This window comes from Neodiprion pinetum, chromosome 2, assembly GCF_021155775.2.
Source record: "Neodiprion pinetum isolate iyNeoPine1 chromosome 2, iyNeoPine1.2, whole genome shotgun sequence".
Taxonomy (NCBI): Eukaryota; Metazoa; Arthropoda; class Insecta; order Hymenoptera; family Diprionidae; genus Neodiprion; species Neodiprion pinetum.
Window position 1 is genome coordinate 33574705 of NC_060233.1, and position 21776 is coordinate 33596480.

Genomic DNA, 21776 nt, shown 5'->3' on the forward strand with positions numbered 1-21776 from the left:
GCTAACGACATATCGGGCTAATTTTATTTAGCAAGTAATCTACAGTTTTTGTAGTGTAGCTGAAAAATGACTAAATCTCAATGGTACTGTTTGTATAGTATCTGAAATGAATTCTGGTATGGTTGAATTGAATATCAGAGTGCTATTTCAAACTTTTCGACGCAATTCGTCTGCAAACGAGTACAAATAAATTTATCAACTACTTTTACAAATTGATAATACTAAAACGGTTAATTATTTTTTTCCCTTTATTATTTGAAACTTGTGTAGATTACAAGATATGATTATTACATTGAATAAACTGTTGCATAGAGAGCTTGATAATATTTAGTTCAAACTTTCATATTTAATTATTTAATCTATTTACTGATAAGGTTTTCTTGATAGTAATAGGTTTTGAGCTCAAACTGCATTCCACTTTGAAAAGGCATAATTATTCTTATCCTCGGAAGATACCTATTGTTTGTTCCCATGCGGAGTGAATAATGTTTATGTAAAATAGTGAGTGAATTGTAGAAGAAATCTTGTCAATTCTTTTTGAATGACGTTAATCAAAATAAATATAAATACGTAATATATCTTATTACGAGCAACTTGCTTTTTCAATTTGGAATGACAATCGTAATAAGTTATATTCCGCTCTCAATGTGTTAGAATTTAAATAAGTTCGACATTCTAATAGCAATATCAGCTCTCTGACAAGAGGTTTTCATTAAAATACATTAATTCATGATAATTATCACTAAAACGTATCATTTATAGGCAACAATTATGTGACGACACTGAATGTAAAGCGAAGTGAGCGAATGAAATATAGCTGTGTACACGTGTTGTTCATGTTCCTCAAATCACAGGAATTCAGATCGTCATATCGACTGGAAATTACCTAAACAAAAGGATCGGTAATAACAAGAAAAACTCGAAATATCGAATTATTTATCAGATAATATCAAAGAAATAGTCGAACACATATTCTAAAATGAAAACTAAATTTTCTTACTAGATACGATAGTATAATACTTAACTAACAAAATCAATAATACCTGGTTACGAAATAAGTTTATATATTTTACATAATGTGACTTACAGACCTGACTAATTTATAACCTGAATAATTTATAATATATACATGTCTTACTAAACGATAATCAATTATTTCAACCAACATATAGTAATTTTACAAATTCTAACTGGATGTGAATCTCTCAAATCTTTTTTATTCCAGTGCCATACGCTTCCAATTTTCACATCAAATTCTTTTTACAAATAAATACAGAGACAAAAATAAAATTAAGAAATTATCGAAGGGTTTTATAAATATAAAAGTATGATTATCTATGTATAATATAAGTGGAAAATGATCTTTGGTAAAGTAATTACGCATTGCATTGTCAATCAGCGTTGTGTAATTACTTGATGACAAAAATAATACGGAGAGTAATACACACAACAATAAGAAAATATTAAAGATTGAGTTATTTTAATCAATGTCAACTATTATCATACTTTATCACATGAAAAATAAAATGTCACCTCTTCAATTTTTCTCTTAATTTTCTCACCTTTTCAAAACTAACAGTACAACATGTAAATTTATAAAGAATTTACCCTGAAATCTTAAGAAGTAATTCATAATATATCAAATAAATTAAACAATAAATCTACAAAAGTAATTTAGATCCGTTTCACTTCGTGCAACAATTTGAGCAGATACTAAATTTAGTTAAATATAACTTTATCTATCCCCTTGCTCGTAATATCACAATCCAAAAGTCAGTCCTTTTATGTTCCAACTCACCATGATCAATTTGTAACACCAACTGAATAGAAATCTCATTTAAAGAAAATAAATAATAATTGTCTGAGTAACATGGACAAGACAAGAGGTAAATGTTATACACCTGAATTATTGGTTTACAATCAAAACACTTTCAGTGAAAAGCTGGCAGTATGTCGTAAGCAACAGATACTAATCTTTTACAGATTCAATTTCTCATCTTTCTTAAAGCAAAAGCAAAACACGTTGACGACGTTTAACCGACTCTCAGATTTCAAGTAGTATTGATTTTATTCAAGTAACTGCCGGCTGTTCCTGCTACTTAAGCTGCTAGGTGCAGTATGAAACCGGCGTGACGTATGCGATGCAAGGAACTAGTACCGAGATTGACAAATAAATAAACAACTGAAGTCCACAAGTTACGTGTTTCACTATGTATCACCTATATTGGAATGTTTTTGGAATAAACAACGTAGACTATGTGTTTTCATAACGTAAAGTAAAGTAAAAGTGGTCGTTCATTTGCTAGTCATTTAAAAAGAAAAAAGAACCGAAATAAATATTAGAAAGCTATGAAAAATACGGGGAGTCAATTCTTTCATTGCAACAAAATGTTTCTTCTTCTTATAGTCAATGACAATTTTGAATGAATAATAAGACAAAATATTTCGTAGCAACACGTCAGCCGGATCATCAGCTGCATCAATACACAGAGTATAAAACTTAGCTAGACAGAACAACTGTTTTAATAAATAATGAGCGATTTATTATTGCTCAGGTGTCGAGTGAAGACGTTTATTGCGTGGTTTGTGTCTCAGTGCTTAGTACTTCTAGATCCGGCAACTCAGGAATTGGCTCTCGCCAGTAAGCAAAATTGCTAAATTCGTCAGTTGCATCTTCAGGCAGGGGGGGAAATAGATGATCTACAATATAGCTCATGTTCGAGTATCTGAAATATAAAACAGAGATAGTAAATTTTTACAAGTTTGGCTTACCACGTGAACATTTAATTAACACATGTAATGTATGCAAGCAGTAATGATTTAGCAGCAGATAAATTATGTGTAACACACAGCACTTCCTTCCAGGCTCAATGGCATTTAATTTATAATGCCAGTATTTTCCACCGGTTCAGTAATGTTCGTCTGAACTGTGTTAAGAACGACTGTTGTTTTACTGCTTAAGCAACAATGACCGTAGTGAATTTGTGAAAATGAAGGTTCAATGGTAAGTATGTAGACTGTCTCGTTCCTAAATTTGAGCAGATTACCAAGTTGTAATAGAGGTATGAAAAGAATGCGAATAGACGTGGCTTGTGAGAATGTACATGAGAGAATATCAGCAACGATCGTTTGTGATATCAATTGGTAAGTTTTCAATTCTATTATGGTATTAGAAAGTCAATGAAAATATTTTGAACTCATAAAAACATTTTTCAATTAAAATAATTGTAAGAATTAGACGAGTAGCCGAGTTACAAATTATCTAGTGTATACTGAGTGCACAATAGTAGAAAACTCAATAAAATATGACAAATTTCATCAATTGCATGCCATCGATAAAAGGTTGGATTAGAAATTGTTTTTATGAGATACGTGAATAAAAATTATCATTAAGGTATTAGATGGATTTGGACACCGTACCCTGTGAAACTAAGCTGATGCACGAATGCGTATAAACAGCAATAACTACAGTTTTGTGATTTGTGTAAACTAACGTACTGGAAGTTCACTGGAAGTACTGAATTGCATATGGTAATGAAATCGGAAGATTTAAGCAATACGAGAAAAACATTGGCAAACCAAACTCTAAAAACGTAAACCTTGTATTAAGAGTTATGGTGTTGAAGGAAATAAGCGTGACATCAAAATTAATTAAATTGTCGAACTCTGAGCATGAAGAAAGCCGAATGAATCATCAGTCAAGTATATTTAAAATAATCAAGCCGAGAACAAAAAACAAGTGTGTAGTGTCGAGTGCTTACCCTATACATCATAAGTAGAGAAGTAGCAAGCAGATGTACAACCAAATACGTCATCGGTTTTCGACAATAAATAAAAAATATTATAAAAAATATATGGTCAACAGTCCAGCTGTCACGATATAAAAATACATCTTTTCTTTAAAAAATTGAGGGATCGAAAAGATCATATTTTAGAAGTTGCCTTGCGGTAAACAGCTACCAAAACTTGTATGATGAAATATACATATAATGTAATTACTAAATGTAACTAAGAAAATGATAATGAAACTGGCATGATAATACTACTAAAACCAAAATTTGATTAACTTCTCTTTGTACATTCTCAAGCATTTGTAAACCTCTATGTATGTATGTACATCTATACTGTGCATATACTTTTGATCTGATTCGATATCAGTACCAGGCTGAAGTCTACTCCAGCATAGGCATGTAATATCATTTTGTACGAAAGACTAGCTGAGCTGGATTTTAGTATATACTGGGAAAATTCGTAAAACGACCACTATTGATTACATTATTTTGACAAATAATAAGGCAAGTTGATAAAGTCGTCGCAAAATTTGACTAGGATTCATTGACTTGTGAAGGACTTTTTTATTGATTAACTATCTATCGTAGCGTTGTCATCTGTAGAAGTGCAGTGGTATTGCAATGGCGGGAACAAGTCATTGACCACTCCGCTCTGACACGTGTAACTGCAACCACACAAAACAGCCCCATGTCAAAATGACTAAAGTGCTATTAGAATTTTGTTTAAATCGGCTATCCATATACATTGGTTAATCTGCTACACATCCGCAGTGTGCCTATGCCAGCTTATCTTTGCCCAGATGAATCTAGTAGTTCCACATGTTAGGCATCAAGCCGTGAGAGGGAAAAGTATTCACTGTAATACGACAAAACGAAAAATTGCGAAAAAAAATTTTACCATTTTTCCGATTGATACACATTTGGGAGCACCATAAAAAAACCTGTCTTATGATTTTCCAACAAGACAGATAACTCTAGTAGAAATGTCGTGTGAAAAATTAATATTTGTGAAACGACAGTTGTACAATTTCAAATGTGTAAGGCAAAAATAATCTTTAACAGTAGAGGCAGTTGTACAAAACCTAAACGTGCAATATTAAAGAAATAATTAAAATCCTAATTATAAACGTGCAGCCTTCAAAATTGTATAATATTGTACAAATGAAACCAAGCTATAAACAATGTCATATTTTGACTAATTTACTTCTTTTTCACTAAAATTTTAAATTACTTCTCTGAGGCCAGTCCGAGTACAATTTGGCTGTATGATAAAATCAGATGTATCCTAAGGCCAGGAGTCTTTTTTTGTTTGAAAATACCAAGTGAAACATTTGTTAACAGACTTTTGTAACAAGATGATAAGTTTCCTGTCTTTACACAATTGCGAAATTGCAAGAAACCCTAGGTTGCTAGGACTGGTAGCAGAACAAGTGAAATCGACCAGAAATAGCGAAATAATTGACAATATTAAACAAGTATATAAATACTAAGGATTAAATATAGATTAAACTACGATTATTACATTCACAAACCACCGAGCACTACGAATAATCGCAGCAACCAATATCCAGTGGCACAATCAAATACCGATCACAAACAAATGTGAAAAAAATTAATTACTCACGAGGATTGGAATGTCTGCGTCAGCTCGTGCTTCAATTCTCCGCGATGATTGATCGTGAATATTCTTACTATGGGAATGCCCACTGCTCTGTATGCCCAAACATCCTAGTTCATGAAAAAAAAAGTGTAAGAGATTTAGTACAAGAAATTTCCAGCAATTGACAGATCGCTTGATTCATAAACACTTCGTTTCAGGACAATACTCTACGCATTTTAGCGTAACAACAGAAAGCGCAAATTAAACTCACGTTTATACGATTTCCATATCCAGCATAGAAAGGCTTGGTGTCTTCTGGAAACAAGGCTTGAATATCGCTGAGGCAAGATATTTTAAACTGTTCTGGTTTTTTCTCGATAACTTCTCGATGAAATGCTGATAGCAAGCTCGTAGGATTAAGTAGCAAAGGTCCTTCAGGCAGAGACAAATCTCCCTGTTTTATACTCTTCAAATATTCTCTGGTGAGCCTAGCCTGGCCAATAGCTCTAGCAGAGAGATACAATAGCTTGTATCCATTATTTTTAATCTTGGTGAATAGCTGAGCAACACCTGATTGCGCCCAGTCTTTACCAACAATCGGTAGAATGTGCCCTAGCACGTCAGATTTCGTTATTGTACCATCTATGTCAGATATAACGATTTTGTCATCCCAACGCCATTTGTAAATGTGACATCTACATCGGGTTGTACCCTGATAAGCGGTTGTCACGCTGAACACTACCTCGTTTGCACCATCCTTCAAACCCAAACTGGCCTACAAAACGTGAAAGAGGATTTTTTAATATAAATTTTGTGTATTGGTTTTGAATTACACTACAGATTACGAGTATTTGACTGCGAGAAAGTCTGAAAAAATTTACAATATGAGTAATATACGGCTTACAATTTGTTCTGAGGAAAGCCGCAGAGTCTTTCTGTATTTCTCGGTGGATTCATAGTAAGGTCTTCTTTCTATTGGTATTTTGACTCCTTGAGGTTCGTTGCGATTGCTGTCAGAGTCCTCACTGCCACTGTAACCTTCTCCCTCTTGCTCACCATGTGTCTTTTCTCCTTTGTCAAGGAGTGATTCTTCCGGCGTATTTGGGAAACTAGTCTGAGCTACGGCCTCAGTTCCCAAGTGCATATCGATTATTTCTTCCTCTTTTTGGTCTCTGAAAAATAAATACCATTTATATAATCGTATTGATTTTATCATACGAAACACACAGAATAGAAGACTTACATTCTGATGCTAACTGATGGCACACTCTCCGACAGGGAAGCTTCTTTAACTCCAATAAGCTGTTGTTGAGTTTGGCCGATTATTGGGCCATCAACTAGTGAAGAACAGAAAATTTTCGTTTGACTTATTTGTACAACATATTGCAACTGATGATGGAAAGTGACAAATTAATTACCTTCTGATAAATCCTTTTGTTTTTTAGATGGCTGACTGGAGCGACTCCATGAAAACCAAGAGCTGTAACCAGTACGACCCTCAGTTTTGCGTCCACTTTGCTGTTTCGCGTCCTCGTGAACTGGAGTCAGCATGTAACGAGCGCATAAATTCTCTACGGCACTCTGGGGCAAGTGCCTTTGAAAAGCAGCCAAGGTCATGAGGATGGGACAGGCCATAGCCCAGTTATAAAACTTTCCGTTAATTTTTATGACCAAACTTGGATTTTCGAATAGTTTTGGATCACTACAGACATCTTCAAAGTGAAGCAAGTTTTGATGGAATGTTTCCTCAGATGGTCCATCCTTGGAATCTAAACCACCACAAAGAGACAACGTGACGTCAGCATTGCTATCGAATAGGGAATGTTTTGGCTCTTCAAAATCACTGTCCAGCGATTTAGGGCCGCCGATGGCTCCTTCAACGCTGTTTGGACTCTGAGGTAGACTTGGACCATTTCCAGATTCTGCGTCTTCTTCATCCAGACTTTTTCCACCTAAAAAATTAAGAAAGAAATTCAGAAATTTGAAAGTTTCTTTACACTAAGTAATTTTTATTTCGTAATACAAAATTTGTTCATGTACAAATAATTTATACACAGTTAGCATGATTAGTTACAAGAAGCAGAACAAAAGCTCAGTATTCTTTATGCATAAGTATGGGTTTACGTATTTCGAGAGAAGAAAAACAATTGTAAGCATAGGCCAATGAGTAGCAATACCTTTAGCAATAGTTGCCCTGTGATGAGACGTTGGCAAATAAAGAGCAGCAACTTCGGGGTCAAGTTCGTCTGCATTCAGATCGCTCAAATATATTCCATCTGATTCTGGATTACGTACAAAGCGAGAATTGGTCCGCTTCATGTAGGCCAATGTACGACTCAAAATCGATTGATGGGCGTCGACTGCCATAAAAATTAAATTTAGCATATGTTTTCGAAATGGCTAGCAATAGAAGAAGAATGAATGATAAAGGCCAAAAAAGGTAAGCTTAAAATTGTTATAGTTTATAAGAAACGAAGTCTGTGTTGAATACAATTTGCTTAGGAATTGATGCTTGTAAGATCTTGCAACTGGGTACTTGCAGGGATTCAAAGCTTGTTACGTTTTTTAGTGAAGTACTAAAAATTTTCATACTTACAGTCAGTAGGCTGATTGGCTACTGTCGAAGTATTCAATGAGGTCCTATGCGATGGTAGAGAAGAGTCGGGAGGAGGGCTTGGCAATTCTCCCCATCTCCAGCTCTGCTGATGCGTCTTCTCATCCTCAATTTCAGCTCTATCTTCAGTGAGCTTACGCATTTCAAATTCTGTATCAGACTGAACTGGAGAACGAGGCCGAGACTCCCGATTTCTAATTGAATGAGATCAGATGCTTTCATATTGAGAAATATAATATTTAATAACAAAATATCTGAACTAACTTGATCTTGGTTTCTTATTATCTGAATTTTTTCTATGTTGAATTGATGAAAGGTAGACTTACTTTGTGATTTCTGTGTCACTGAAGAAATGAAAATCTGATTCTTGACGCGGGACTGTAATTTCTTGCGACAAGGATGACAAGTGTGTTTCCGTAGGTTCAGCTGAAGCGTTATTGGTTTCGACTTCGACAACCGGACTCGGGCCCTTTAATATCTTTAATCAATATATTCGTAATTATCTAATAAGATTAAGTCAATCTAAAGAATATTGTATGCAAGTCTCTTCGAGAATACTAAAAGAACATCTGCAATGTTAAAAAAACAAATAAAAAGGAATAAACAGCTAAAAACGTAAATTGCTTTCAACGGTACTTTTTCTAGACTGCATTCAAATGAAATGAAGCGATCATTCAATTGAATACTTTTTCAACTTTCAGCATTGTAATCGAAATTCACTTACAGGTTCACTCTGAGATTCGTCGGCAGCTACGACGTCATTTTCGCTCATTTCAGTCTGACTACTGCTTCCATTACTAGTTTTTCTTTGCACTCCTTTCTTCTTCATAATGCTTCTCCTCTTGCGTTTTCTCTTGGACCCATTGCTACCTTTGGTTTCCTCAATAGTTTCATCCTTGGAATTTTTCTTGGATAAAGAAACGTTTGATTCATCACTAGACTTTTCCTTGGAACTGCTTTGAGGATCATCCGTTATTGGCCGGAATTCATTATGCACAATGCTTATTTTACGAATTCTTGTATTAGAAGCAACAGCGTTGAAGGTTTTCACAGGTGCTACAGCCGAGGCAGGGTTTGGTTCCTCTCCATTGATATTATCCATATTGAATATCTCCTCGTCATCGTGCTTAGAGTCAATCTGATTATCATCCCACTTTTCTTCCTCTTTGCCTTTCCAATCACTGAGCAAAGCAAATTCGAACTTCTGTCTTTGCTCTACCGGCAGTTCTGGAAAATTTTCTTTAAACAGTCTTTCTCTGTCCTCAGTCTTAAGTGCAGAGTATTGCTCGCGTATCATTTTCTGCTTTTGTTCGGTAGATATAACACCGAAATTTTCGCGAAATATTTTGTCACGTTCCTCTGTAGTCATTGACGCTATTTGAAGCCATTTTTCACGGTGCTCTATTGGGAGATCCGAAAACTGTTCTACAAGAAATTTCTCACGCTCGTCTGACGGCAGCGCTGACATTTCCTCCCATTTCTCACGCTCTATTGACAGCACCGAATCTCTAAGTAGCTTCTCACGTTGTTCTTGCGGAAGTTCCGAGAGCAGGTTGAACCTGAGAAACAAAGTTCCACTCTCCCTAAGAATAGCGTGAACAGCGAAATGAGTTATGAAAATTATAATGTTGAGAGCTAGATACTGGCTGTTTTTTGTTAAATGAAGTAAAGAACGAAAATGGTGCAATCCTAACTTTAAAGGAATGAGTGTTGACAAATGATTCAGTGGTATAAACCATGCTGTTAGTGGCTTTACTTACCTTTGCTGTGGAAAACAACTGTCGTGTGGAATTGGAGAGCATGCAAGATGCGGTGGAATTTCTGTGTCAGTTGGTGAACCTCCGCAGCCAACTTCTTCAACGAAAAAAGCTTCCCCAGAATCACCCAACTTCATGTGAATTTGACGTGGTTCTCCATTTATTTCGATATCAACCTGTGCCAAATAAATGACAAGAATCATTTAATTGTTTCAGAGATGACGTGTCCAATCTGAGGTATTAAGAATGGGAAAATAAAATGTTTTGTCATTTGTAAGGAGGATACCGTTTTTTGAATATCAAAGATGCCCGCTGGTCATGAAGAAAAAGAAAAAAATCAACTACGTAAAGTACATGCATAAACTAGATGTTGAATGCATTTATCCAATCAGGTTTTTTACGATATGTAATCCACTTTATTACGCTATGGATATACATCCATATATTTTCCTCTGTGTTTATCACTCATGTGCAAAATACAAAGAAGTCTAAATAGGGAATGTATTGGAACAGAGCTAAATGGTTAAACAAACAAGTTATTGTTGGCATCATAATCTTGAATTATGTTAGCAAGCATGTAACGACGATAATTGTAGCAACTATAAATTTATGTGATTGACGATGATTAGCTGGTATTACCAGTGCCGTATTCATGATATCTACAACACGAATCATGGAGATGAAAATTACGCAGTAACAGAGTGTGTCAAACTAGGTTTAAAAATTATAAGGAACAAAAGAACTCACCACTTTCTCCCTCGATCGAAGGACACATAGTTTTCCAAATCTGACGTGAAAAGGTGAACAGGCAAAAGATCCATCAGGCTGTTCGACAACGACCACGTCAATGGCACCCGTTAGAGTAGCAGCGTTTATTTCATTGTAAAAGTCCCTAAAGTTGCTGATGAACTTTCCAATGTAGTTCATGCTGTACATATTGGGTTGTTTTTGCGACCTTTAAAAAGGTCTTTTTGATGCTGTGTGGGTGTTCGCCTAATAAGAGGGTGCGATTTATTGTCAGACATTGACTATAAAGTGTAGAGTGATTTAAACATAAAGCTTCTACAGATTAAAATATAAATCGTTGATAGAATTTTCACCAATTTTCCGAAGCCGTACCGTGACTTTCAATAATTTACCTAACCATATTGACAGCGAGCTGTCATCGAGCCGAAAAGCAAGATAATTGTCAAAGTAATCCTTTGACAATACTACAGCTCTCTCTCTCTCAACGTATTCACAAACCCTTATTACGGATAATTTGGCACTATGCTCAACCGCGCATTACTTCACTCACTCGCGAGTCACAAAAGCCGTGTCGGTGAAAAGATTATAAACTCAACTAGTTCATAAAACGATATTATCTATACGTATGAATGAAATGGCAGAACAATTATACGCACTCGATGCCTGTGTGTGTCGATTAAAAAACTCGTCCAGAATCCGACGTCGTGTATCGCCGTATGAAGCAACGGCGATCCTCCTTTGTTCCCTCGACGGCCAGCGATGGCTCGTTCTCTGTGACAACTTGATATAACAGGCAGACGCTCGCTCCGACGGCTGAGCAGACGGCAGGTTCCTTACGTCAAGTGTCACGTGACTTAAGCTGAGCCAATCATCGCGGCCAAAACCAACGGTCGATAAGACGGGGCTTCCACGTGACCGTAGCGTTCGAACCGCGGGCTTCTGTAAACCTGCGATCAAAGTACAGACATTGCATGATGTAGGTGTTACTACACGTAACACGAGCGTGTAGAGCTCGGATGTGAGTCATATATTTACTCGTAAATTATTCGAAAATGATTTTAAGCGACGCTACTAAACTCACTGGAGGAATTCCGAATCGTCGTTAAGTATGATAGTAGGGTTTTAAAAATAAAATAAAAATAGTAATTATACACGGATAAATATAGTTGTGTTTTTATACTCGCTGATCAATGCGATTTATCACAATGAAATAACGTCAAGTGCCTATATTTAAAAGATATTTTTTAGAATCATTACAGAAGGTACTTTTGCCCGGTAAATGTACTGCGAGTAATAATAATTTCTTCGAGTTAGGCTGTAATTGAATGGAAAAAGAATTTACATAAGCAATACTTTTATGAAAGTAAAATTTTGGTCGTATTACTATACAGATTTCAATATTCCTCTGTTCTGCTATATCCGTAAACGACCAACGTTAGATGGTAGTCCGATTCGCAGCCTTTCTTCGTACATAAGGATATTTGGAAAACCGTAATGGTTATTTTACATAGAAATTACATAGAAACCCGAGCTGTAATTATGAAGAAAGTACTTATAGGTATGCGTGTGCATCGTTAGAAAATGACTTTACTTAAGAAACCCAACAAACACTTCTTGGAGCAACAAGAAGCCATTAATTGTAAGTATGGAACTAATCACACCGCAATTAAACAAGTCACACCTCACGCTCCAAATGATACGGTCCTGATTGTAAACAACTGCTTTGTCTCCTTCGCGCTTTTTTTACACTGTGGACTTTATTTGTCCCAGTATACGAATTACACTTACTGAGGTCGCAGGTGCAGTGGAATATTACGAAACGACCAACATACCTGCAGTGATTTACTATTTCACGCTCGACGGGTGTACCACTACATTTATAGACGGGTGCATGTATGCGTGCCCAACTCTTGTAATATTGCGTCTTGCATAAGACAGTGAAAGTAATATAACCGTTGCTTGTATTGATCAATCCAAATACGTAGGTACATACCTACACAATATCTTCTTGTACTCCCTTTCCACGGGCCCTTTGTACACACAGGGTGTATATCGATTCACCGCAAGTAGGGGTGATAAGTTGTATAAGATAGCACGAAGCAGTCTATATCTATAGTATAGTTCTCGGAAGCTGTAACTAATTTTCCTTATACCTTCTTTATAATTTGAAATATTTTCAACAGTATCAACTAGAAATTTCATGAGAGTTGCATAAGTATAAAAGCTGTTTGTTCATGCCTGTTTTCCATTTTCGGCGGGGTCAAACCTGAAATGCGATGCATACAATGGAGTCGAGACCGAAAGTAATCACCTATTCTACATAAACTGTACACCTGTGTCGACCAATTATCTTCATTTAAAGATTAGAAATCACACCATAATGAAAGAAATCTGGAGGAAAACGACGGCACTTCAAATTTCACCCAAGGTTACAATAGCATGGTAAATTAATTCTTTGGACCGTACGAAAGAATGCTGGTAATCGTTTTAACCCGAAGCTAACAAAGGCTAACAAAACAAATCAACATGCAGCCTAATACTGCAGTGTAATCTAATCGAATTAAACTTTGCACTTTGTAATTCCGCCGAACAAAAAATAAAATAAAATAAAAAAATAAATGTCAAAAATGATTTCATAAGACAAACAGCTCGGTACTGACTAACGGTCAATCGATTAACACGATTACAAGGTATCGGATTGACGGCCAAGGATGATACGACTGGGTATCGAACAGCACTTTGTCATAATCGCTCGTCAGTAATGTTGGAAATTTCTGACGTCGTAAATGACGAATGTTTTGGGAAACCTTAAAGGTGCAATTAAAAGCCGATTAAGACCCCGTCACAACAATGGTAAAGTTTCAACATGTTTTACCGACGTTATGAGGAAAACGGAAGACGCGTGTTAGTCCCATGTTTGGAACGAAATTTTTCTTATCAACCAGAACGCGGTAAAGACTCGATAACTTCGAGCATGAGTGTTCTGTTTTCTTTAAATCATAGGCCTGCAGATTGACAATAGATTCATTGCCGAAAATTTTTTTCCAAAAATATCATGCGTCACGACCGTAGGACAATGCTCTTTTTTGCAAACTCGGTCACTTCACGAGAATTTCTGACTCACTTTAGTCGTGAAAATGAAAAATATGATCCACCTGACTTTGGAGACAAGTTTCGGGTTGTTTCTCGAAGACTTTGGCATGATTTCAAAATACATTCTCTTGGGTAGGAGAAAAATTCCACTCAAAACGAAAATTGGCTTTACCTAAAAAAGATACCAGGTTGCGTAACGTTAGTCTGCCTCCTGTAGCAGATGAAGATACGATGCTGGCTCTGATTCAAGTAACTTGTTGTTCATCTCAAGACGGGGAATATTGATGCAGAGCCAAAAGAGAAGTAGACAACGAAAGAGAAATAGGAAAAGTGAAAAAATTTTCCTACCTCCGTATCTACAATTATGACATAACAAAACTCCTCTACAACTCCTTCTATTTCCAACATTCAGTTTATGTAAAAAGTGTAAAAAACCATTTTCAAATTGCAATAAACCATGTACTTGCGTGAATTTGATACGGTCAGCTATGAGGAATTTATTAATAATTTATCCGTAGTTGTATAATAAGAAATTTCCGGTCTCTTCATAATTATAATTTACAACTGTAAACGTATAACTGACGAATGCTTGGAGGCATGCCAAAATTATTCTCACTGATATTAACGACCCGCCAATTATACCTGACCGTAATGAATCTCGAATGGCAAATAACAATGACAAGCACTTTAAGAGAAAAATTTCTAGCTTTTGATGAGAGAACTGAAGAATACAAAATAGGCAAACCCATTCTCTCGCCTTGTTGTACCCTTTAATGCATTATCTTCTAATGATCATTCTAACTGTATAGGGGTTTAAACAAATTACGTTAAATACACGATTTGCGTCCCGAGTTCGCGGAATGAAGCGTTATTGGTAAATAACAGTATGGTTAATGCAAAAGCATATTGATGATTCTTTCAGACACAGTACTAAGCGTAAGAAGAAAAAAAAAGAAATTCAGCAGAGATATGATGTATTCGCAGTGTAAGTATAGAAACCATTTCTTACGGCGAGGATCGAAATTGGTTTAAAAAAAGTATTCATTGTCTGCAAACAAAGAAAGAAACAGTGGGAGATATACATAGATGTGAAAAAGTACATCTATATTAAATGCACTTCATATAATCAACGTGGGTCATTCACCGCAATGCATATTATCGAACGGAAGCGAAACAAGCTGCTGTACGTAGGATGATGTGCTTGTACAAGGAAGAAAAGGAGAACAAATGCTACGCACACACGATATAGTACTTGAATAAATATTTTTTTCAAAAATCATGGCCTGCAACCCTTCTTAGTTATACATACACATCCGGATCGTCAAACAATTAACCGATCAGCTTACAATCTGCGGTCAAATACGTTTTTCACGATAAGCAGTGAACGATAACATTGAGTCGGAAATATGTTGTTTTGTTCACAAGACAGTGAGCAAAATTTGTTTGTACAATCGACAGTTTAGGAACCGCATAGACGTTTAGTGGTCACTGACTAACTGACTGACGTATTTCCGTTGTTATTGTCAGTTATAGTAGACCTGTGAGCATATATTGCGCAAGCTTTATAACTCATAATACTTTCTATCTACGATTATCGCTGGAATTTGGCAACGTTTATTAACGGAAAGCGATAGAGAGGGACAGAGAAGGCGAGGAACGTCGGTTACACAAACCACTGGTCCCGGCTTAATCTACACAAATACATGCAAAATCATTGATGAACGAACTTAGTCCGCACAATAGGATACGTATAGTAATACTGATACTATACTTGACGTACGCATATTGTATAATACGAGTGTAGACGTATCGGCTCGAGGTTATAAACTTTATCATGCGAAAGCGATACAACCCGTTAACTTGTGCAAGGGTCGATGCAAAACACGACAATTGCGTGACATCCACGATAACTTGTTGGGCCGGATTTACGTAGCGCTGGTAAACGATAATGAGATTTATGTATGTACCATGCATTCGAAATAATTCTCCGACAGCTATATTCGTTATTATTATGTTCGCCTCCCGTTCTTTCCTGTTCTATTTGTTATACGAGCATTGATTGTTAAGAAATTTTATCTGCTCCATCGCTCATTGTTGCGGTATACTGTTTATGTATTTCTCAAGATTACGGCCACATGGTGAGTCGACTATTTCCCAGTCATGTGCTGCGATCTACGCTGTCCAAGGCTTGTTTCAAACAAAAATTATAGCCTCGACCAACACGAGGGAAAAGCTTCTAGCGTGAAAGATTTAAATTCGTGTAAAATTCGTGTTACAGTTGAGTATTTAACAGGCATAGTATATGTTAAACCCGCGTATTTCGTTATGTAATATTACACCGGTATAAAAAGTTAAATTAGGAGAAATAATCCGCTATATACGTAACACGCGTATTTATGTACATACACACATGTGTTAGTTGCATAGACATATTTGCGTAAACAAGCCTTACGCATATGTAATGGATCCGGAATTCCCGATGCGCTTGCTGTAAGAAACGATGACCGAAAGCAAATAGGTTCAAGACTTTGGATCGATAAGGGTTTAGGTATTAATAGAATAAAACTCTTCGGAATACCGATTTGGTCAATTCGTTTCGGTTTAGCGAGGTGCCAAATCGGATGTACCGACTCCTCGCAATATTCAAAAGTTATAAATAGTTTTTATGTACAGTTCGGCCATTATTCCGTTCGGTGTTAACCGTAGCTAGGAGGAACTGCTTGAAGCTGCTGAAGAATTGGAACAGCTGTAACTTGGATTCAAATTTTACTCATATACGCATTGGAACACCGTGAATGACACCTGCCGGCGAGACGGATGCTTGATAATTACGCATTCCACGAAATAACGTTAATTTGACAATTATAGAGTAAAAAAATAAGGAAAATTTCGCGCGAAAGGTTCAAACCGTACAACGGTTACAATAGCTTACACGCGCTCATCAAGAGACGATCAGTGGAAAGTTCTTGATTGTCTTGCCCTCTGGCTACTGCCCAGGATGACGAGTTTGGCCGTGGACCTGGCACTGAATTGACGAAGAAGAGCCTGGCTGCCACGGTCTTGGGTTATTTTTAATACAGTCGTCCTGTATTAGGCGCGTTCGTTGAATGCAACAATTCTGCAATTCTTTCACCAGATGCAGCTGTGTACGAAGATAATTGTGCTTTGTATGTTCCCTGGGTAGAACGGGCATGACTGATCGGTGGATATAGTTCACCACCGATTTCTATAATCGGAATGTATTCGAGGATTATAAGTATTAATTCTCATTATAAAATAAACGACTTCTTTTGTAATACGTGTATCTTCTTTTCCCCTTATTTTCGTGCCTGAAGATATTTAAATCCAAGAGTTCGAGTTTCAGACGTTTTAATCGCGTAAAAAAAATTTATACGTCGATAAATAATAGAAAAAAGACGATTAGAAAAATAATGGGTGGTTATAATAATGATAATAATATCTATCTGATATTTGGCATATATGAATAGCCGAGGCACGTGCTCTGATGTAATTTTGTTTTTTCACTCCTGCTTCCTTTTTTCTTCAACTCACGATGATTTAGAAGCGACGAGTGTTAGGTAACGATGATGACGAATTATTACCACTTGGGTATCGTGACGACTTTTTCTATGTAAAAATTGAGGTCGACAAACAAATTCCATCTAATTACAAGCAACTTATCGGATTTGATAATTACTACCGTATTAATCAGACCAACTTGACTCGTGGCTCATTGTCAGAAACGTTCGGCTGCTAACGTTGGCGATGCGATATAGCAATTAGTAAAATCATTTCGTATTCAATTAGCCGGCGAATCGCGCGTATTTCAAAAAAAGCGCGCGGAAGAGCAAAGCGTTGATTGGCTAAATTATTTGAATTACGATCTCGGTTGAGCGGACGATACGCAAAGATCAACCGCGATGAGGGAAAGCCGCACAGAGTGGCGACGGATCGACACTTTCGTATTTAGGCCAGCCGGAGTAACAATTTTCTTTGTACGGGGTTAAACGGAGGATAATTTATCATCCGCAAATTGTACGACCGACGATGAGCGAAGATCCGCACAATTGCGAAACGGCGGGAATGAACTTTGCCGTAAACGCCGGTTGATGATAATTGGCACAATTGTCCATTTGCTTTCAACAGGATACATAAACCTACGCCTAATGATTTATAATTTAAATATAATACATACACCAGCAGTATATTCACCTGGTATAACTGATACTGCAACTCGTCGGATGAGTAATCGTTGAATCCTCAGATTGACTTGATCAAAAGACGTTGCGGTTGTGCGGTTTAAATTTCAGACTAATCGACGTATCCGCGTTCAATTACTTTACTATTCTATACTCAATATTTACATGATTGTTGAATGCGCAGTTTAAATACTGCCGCACTCGATATCATATATAGTAATTTCCTGTATCCCGTATGCAAGCTATGTTTTACAAAATCGTCACAAACTTTATGAAACACAAAAAAACTAAGCGACAGGAATATCTGGATGTATAGTTGAAGCAGTAATTAGTGAAACGCAAGAGCAACGTCCTCACTACTCGAACACTTGACACGTATTGAAGCGGGAAGTTCTCTCTGGTGTATCGTTCCTTTTACCTTCGTCGCGCTGCTTGGCTGGCGAGTAAACACGCGATTTGTTTTCGCACATGGTGCTTCGTTCTGATTGGCTGATAAGTGAGAAGAACTATCGCCTCGTGCGAAAGAGAAGGTATTCTTTTCTCACTTCAAAACAAACGTAACCGACACGAAATCAACGCTCTTTCCTCACGCACACACAGATATACGCAATACGCATACATCGAGCTTGCTACGACCTTTTTTTTTTACTATTGAACAAATGCTTCAACAGTAATAACAATGATAATGGTGTAATGGAGAATCAGGTATTCAATATATGCATGCAAACCAGCTTTGACAATTTTGTAACAATTGACCATGATGCAATAATCCAAACGGTCAATGCCTTCTTAACCCTCCGGCCTCGTTCATCTTGACCTATATTAATCGAGGATGAGCTGGTTGTTTTCACCGCAATTTTATCGGAGGACATTTTCGACGAGTGAAATGGAAAGAAGCGATATAATCGAAACCGATATAAAAATTTGATCAACGAAAGTAGAATGACTCAAATTTATTATACACGGTTGTTATCGACTAACGTGTTACTGCAAGTTAAATATATAAGATATGTCAAAAATTTTACTCACGTATCTGTAATTAAGAATTGATTGGTAATCGTTGCGTAATTTATTCATTAAATTCAAATTTATACGCGCTTAGAAACATTTTTTACACTGAAAATACATGTTCTACGATACGTCATCTTACGGTGTGTACGATATGCACGTGCGTACCTACGTCGAATTATTACGTATGTACGTACGTATACATATATACGTGTGGTTATTACAGTCGAGTAAACAGCATGGTTTTCGCACGCAGAGTGAGAGAGAGAGGATACATAGTAGTACTAAGAATTCGCGATAAGGCACACCCACGGAAAGGAGATACGCGATTGGTCGAATATATGGTTGAATAATAGAAGCGGGGATGAAGAACCGTGTAGGATAGTTACGCTGCAGTTATACGACGCCTACGCGTACACACGTGACCCTGAAAACTGAAACGAAAATACAAGGGGGGCTTGCTTGCGATTTTTCTACAACGCACATGTATTCTTTTCTAACAAACACGACGATAGCGATCATTCTGTCAACAACGTTAACTACACGATGACGGTGAATACTTGTTTACGTTTCCTATTGTTTAAAATTATTTTATTCTTCTCTATCCGATTCAGCCGGCAGATTTACGTGCGATGTAGCGTAAAGTTGAACGCACTTTGTATTACGGTGTGTAACAGACGAGTCGGCGGTACATTGAATGAGACTAGAAATCAGTCTGATAAAGCTTTCAAGTTCTCATTCAATTTTCCCTCTCTCTTTCGAATGACATTTGTTAATGACCGAGAAAATTTCTTTCAAAAATCTGAAGTGACATTCGGTTTTTTTCTTTTCTAACGGCGAGAAACAAAATTGTTGAATTCGATCCTCCGTATCACGAAGTGCAAAATTTCGGGTACGCAGCGTGCATTTGCGGTTCGAAGACTTTAGGATGAACTCAACACCGGAAAGGAGACACGAGCCTCTAAAAAAGTTGATTTTTATAGGCCATTGCCGATATTTTAATGAATCAACAATTTTACATGCATCGAAGTATATGTATGTACATAAATCACACACATGCGTATAGATGTTTGCTTTGCGAAGAGTCACACCTTCCGTCATTGCGTTCGATAATGTAAACAGATTACAACTGGTATGCTAAATTTTTTGCTGTACCCGATTAGGATTCTTTCTCTCGGCTAGTTCCGTGATGTAAGTACGTTAACACGTGACCGAAAAGGTTTCCACAAATGCTTTAGTAATGCACTTTTTTTTTATCGCCATTCACCTTTTCAACGTCTTACAATTAGTAAAGGTATAATAGAATTGCGTAGGTATTTGTCTCATTCCTATTAATATCTGTCGAACGATAATTGTATGAAAATGTTTTCTTAATCTGTAATATCAGAAGTAAAGACAGGATCTGCGATTGAGATTATTATTTGCGGTTTTAATTAATGAGCGTAATGCAGTGACAGTTAATTATCAACAGAGTTAGTTATCTCTGGATAAAGATATTATGTACAATGTACATACATACGCATATTAATTATCTAAGTTGGAGCTGAGGCCTTGGAGTTGATTTGCAAAACAATATTTTGGCAAAACTTTGAGATTAGCCGTATACGTGTGGACAGGCTTATTATATGTGTGCGTTTCTGTGTACATACCAAGGAGATGTTTGCTCACGCATGCTGCTCCCGTCCATTCCTTGCGTATCAAATTACACATACACATACACCTACAGGCACGTGGCCCACGCTACGCGGTGACAATATTTTATCACCTTGAATATTCTGACGAATTACGATTTTCGGAACGGAGCACAACTGTCGAGGAAAATAACAGTCCAACTTTGTATTTTTCTTTTTTTTTTTTTCTCTCGAAGATTGAAAGTGAGATGAAATTCGAAATGTGAACAAGATTCTGCCTCGTGGTTCGGAAATCTTTTCATATCGCGTATTCGTAAAAATATGCATGGGTATTATATCACGAGCAGTATAAAAGAAGATACAAGCGAGTAATCCGCTTAATTAATAATGATTTGATATTTGCAATTCCCGCTGACAAGACGTGCACACGTATGTTTGACCTTCAGAGAAATTGCGTTGTGTTGTGTCACTTGTAGAAGGGCGAACTTTCTCAAGCTTGGCCCGCAATTGGGATTCGTGTCGAGCAGAATATTATTTATCACGATTCGGATACATGCTATTTTCTACCGAAATTATAACCCACATTTAGCGTACAACGTCGAACAACGTTACCCGAAAATGTGTTTGTAGATATCTCTTCGCAATATCTTGATTCGATGGAGATACAATGTGAAGTGTAGAAACCAAGAGGTGAAACGCCTACCGGGTGGTCGGTAAATTACTAAATTCTATTGCATGGAAAGCAAGATGTGTATTAAAGAAATAGGAAAGTAGATGAGCATTGTAATATATCAAGTACTTCAATATTGCTAATATCTAACATCACTCTATCACTCGTATCAATCATTGTCGATTAATTTATATAACCCATGTATTTAATTCATTTGATGGGTTGATATTTTATTTGCGATCGGTTTTTGCTCCAAAGATCCTTCCTGTCAAGTATTAAGTAGGCACAATTTTTTTTTCTTGCCCATCTATAATTAATCAGGTGAAACATTTATCTTAAAGCATGAGATACAAGAGATTATTTAAAGGAATTATAAAAATATTTCCTTTTCGTTTTACGTTTGAACAACTAGTAAATAATAATATTCGATGCTTATTATTACTATTTTTTATTGATAAACCAATCGCAAAGCGGTGCATCAAGACAAAGGAGCATCGTCGGTTGATAAAATTTAACACAATGCCGTAAGATTTAATGAATGGCATCGGGTGTATCGCCTAAAACGAAAGTACCCAAGTAGTACAGGTTGCGCGTGTTTTTCCATCAAGTCAAGTGACGTAACATTTTTGCCATACCGCGTTTCGAACAGCTGCTATTCGTGCCAAG

At 36.6% G+C, this 21776-nt stretch overlaps 1 protein-coding gene across 7 annotated transcripts; it reads right to left on the reverse strand.

Annotated features, from left to right (window-relative positions):
* Nucleotides 1–230: 230 nt before the first annotated feature.
* On the reverse strand, nt 231–18179 carry Lpin (phosphatidate phosphatase LPIN). 7 transcript variants are annotated; one of them, XR_006881348.2, is made up of 15 exons: nt 17815–18179; nt 11166–11456; nt 10510–10755; nt 9766–9938; nt 8730–9588; nt 8332–8483; nt 7988–8199; nt 7569–7751; nt 6810–7343; nt 6635–6728; nt 6296–6563; nt 5663–6166; nt 5416–5519; nt 3762–4456; nt 2587–2726 (listed from the first exon to the last, which is right to left on the reverse strand). XR_006881348.2 is itself a non-coding variant. In XM_046609521.2 (14 exons), the coding sequence occupies exons 3-14, from the start codon at nt 10696–10698 to the stop codon at nt 2573–2575; spliced, it is 3402 nt and encodes a 1133-aa protein (XP_046465477.1). In that variant the 5' UTR covers nt 10699–10755; nt 11166–11456; nt 17815–18178; the 3' UTR covers nt 231–2572. The 7 variants fall into 7 exon arrangements, 6 of the variants coding, with proteins under 6 accessions (XP_046465477.1, XP_046465476.1, XP_046465475.1 ...); XM_046609521.2 differs by lacking the exon at nt 3762–4456 and having other exon boundaries at nt 231–2726; nt 8730–9564; nt 17815–18178; XM_046609520.2 differs by lacking the exon at nt 3762–4456 and having other exon boundaries at nt 231–2726; nt 8332–8474; nt 17815–18178.
* Nucleotides 18180–21776: the final 3597 nt, after the last annotated feature.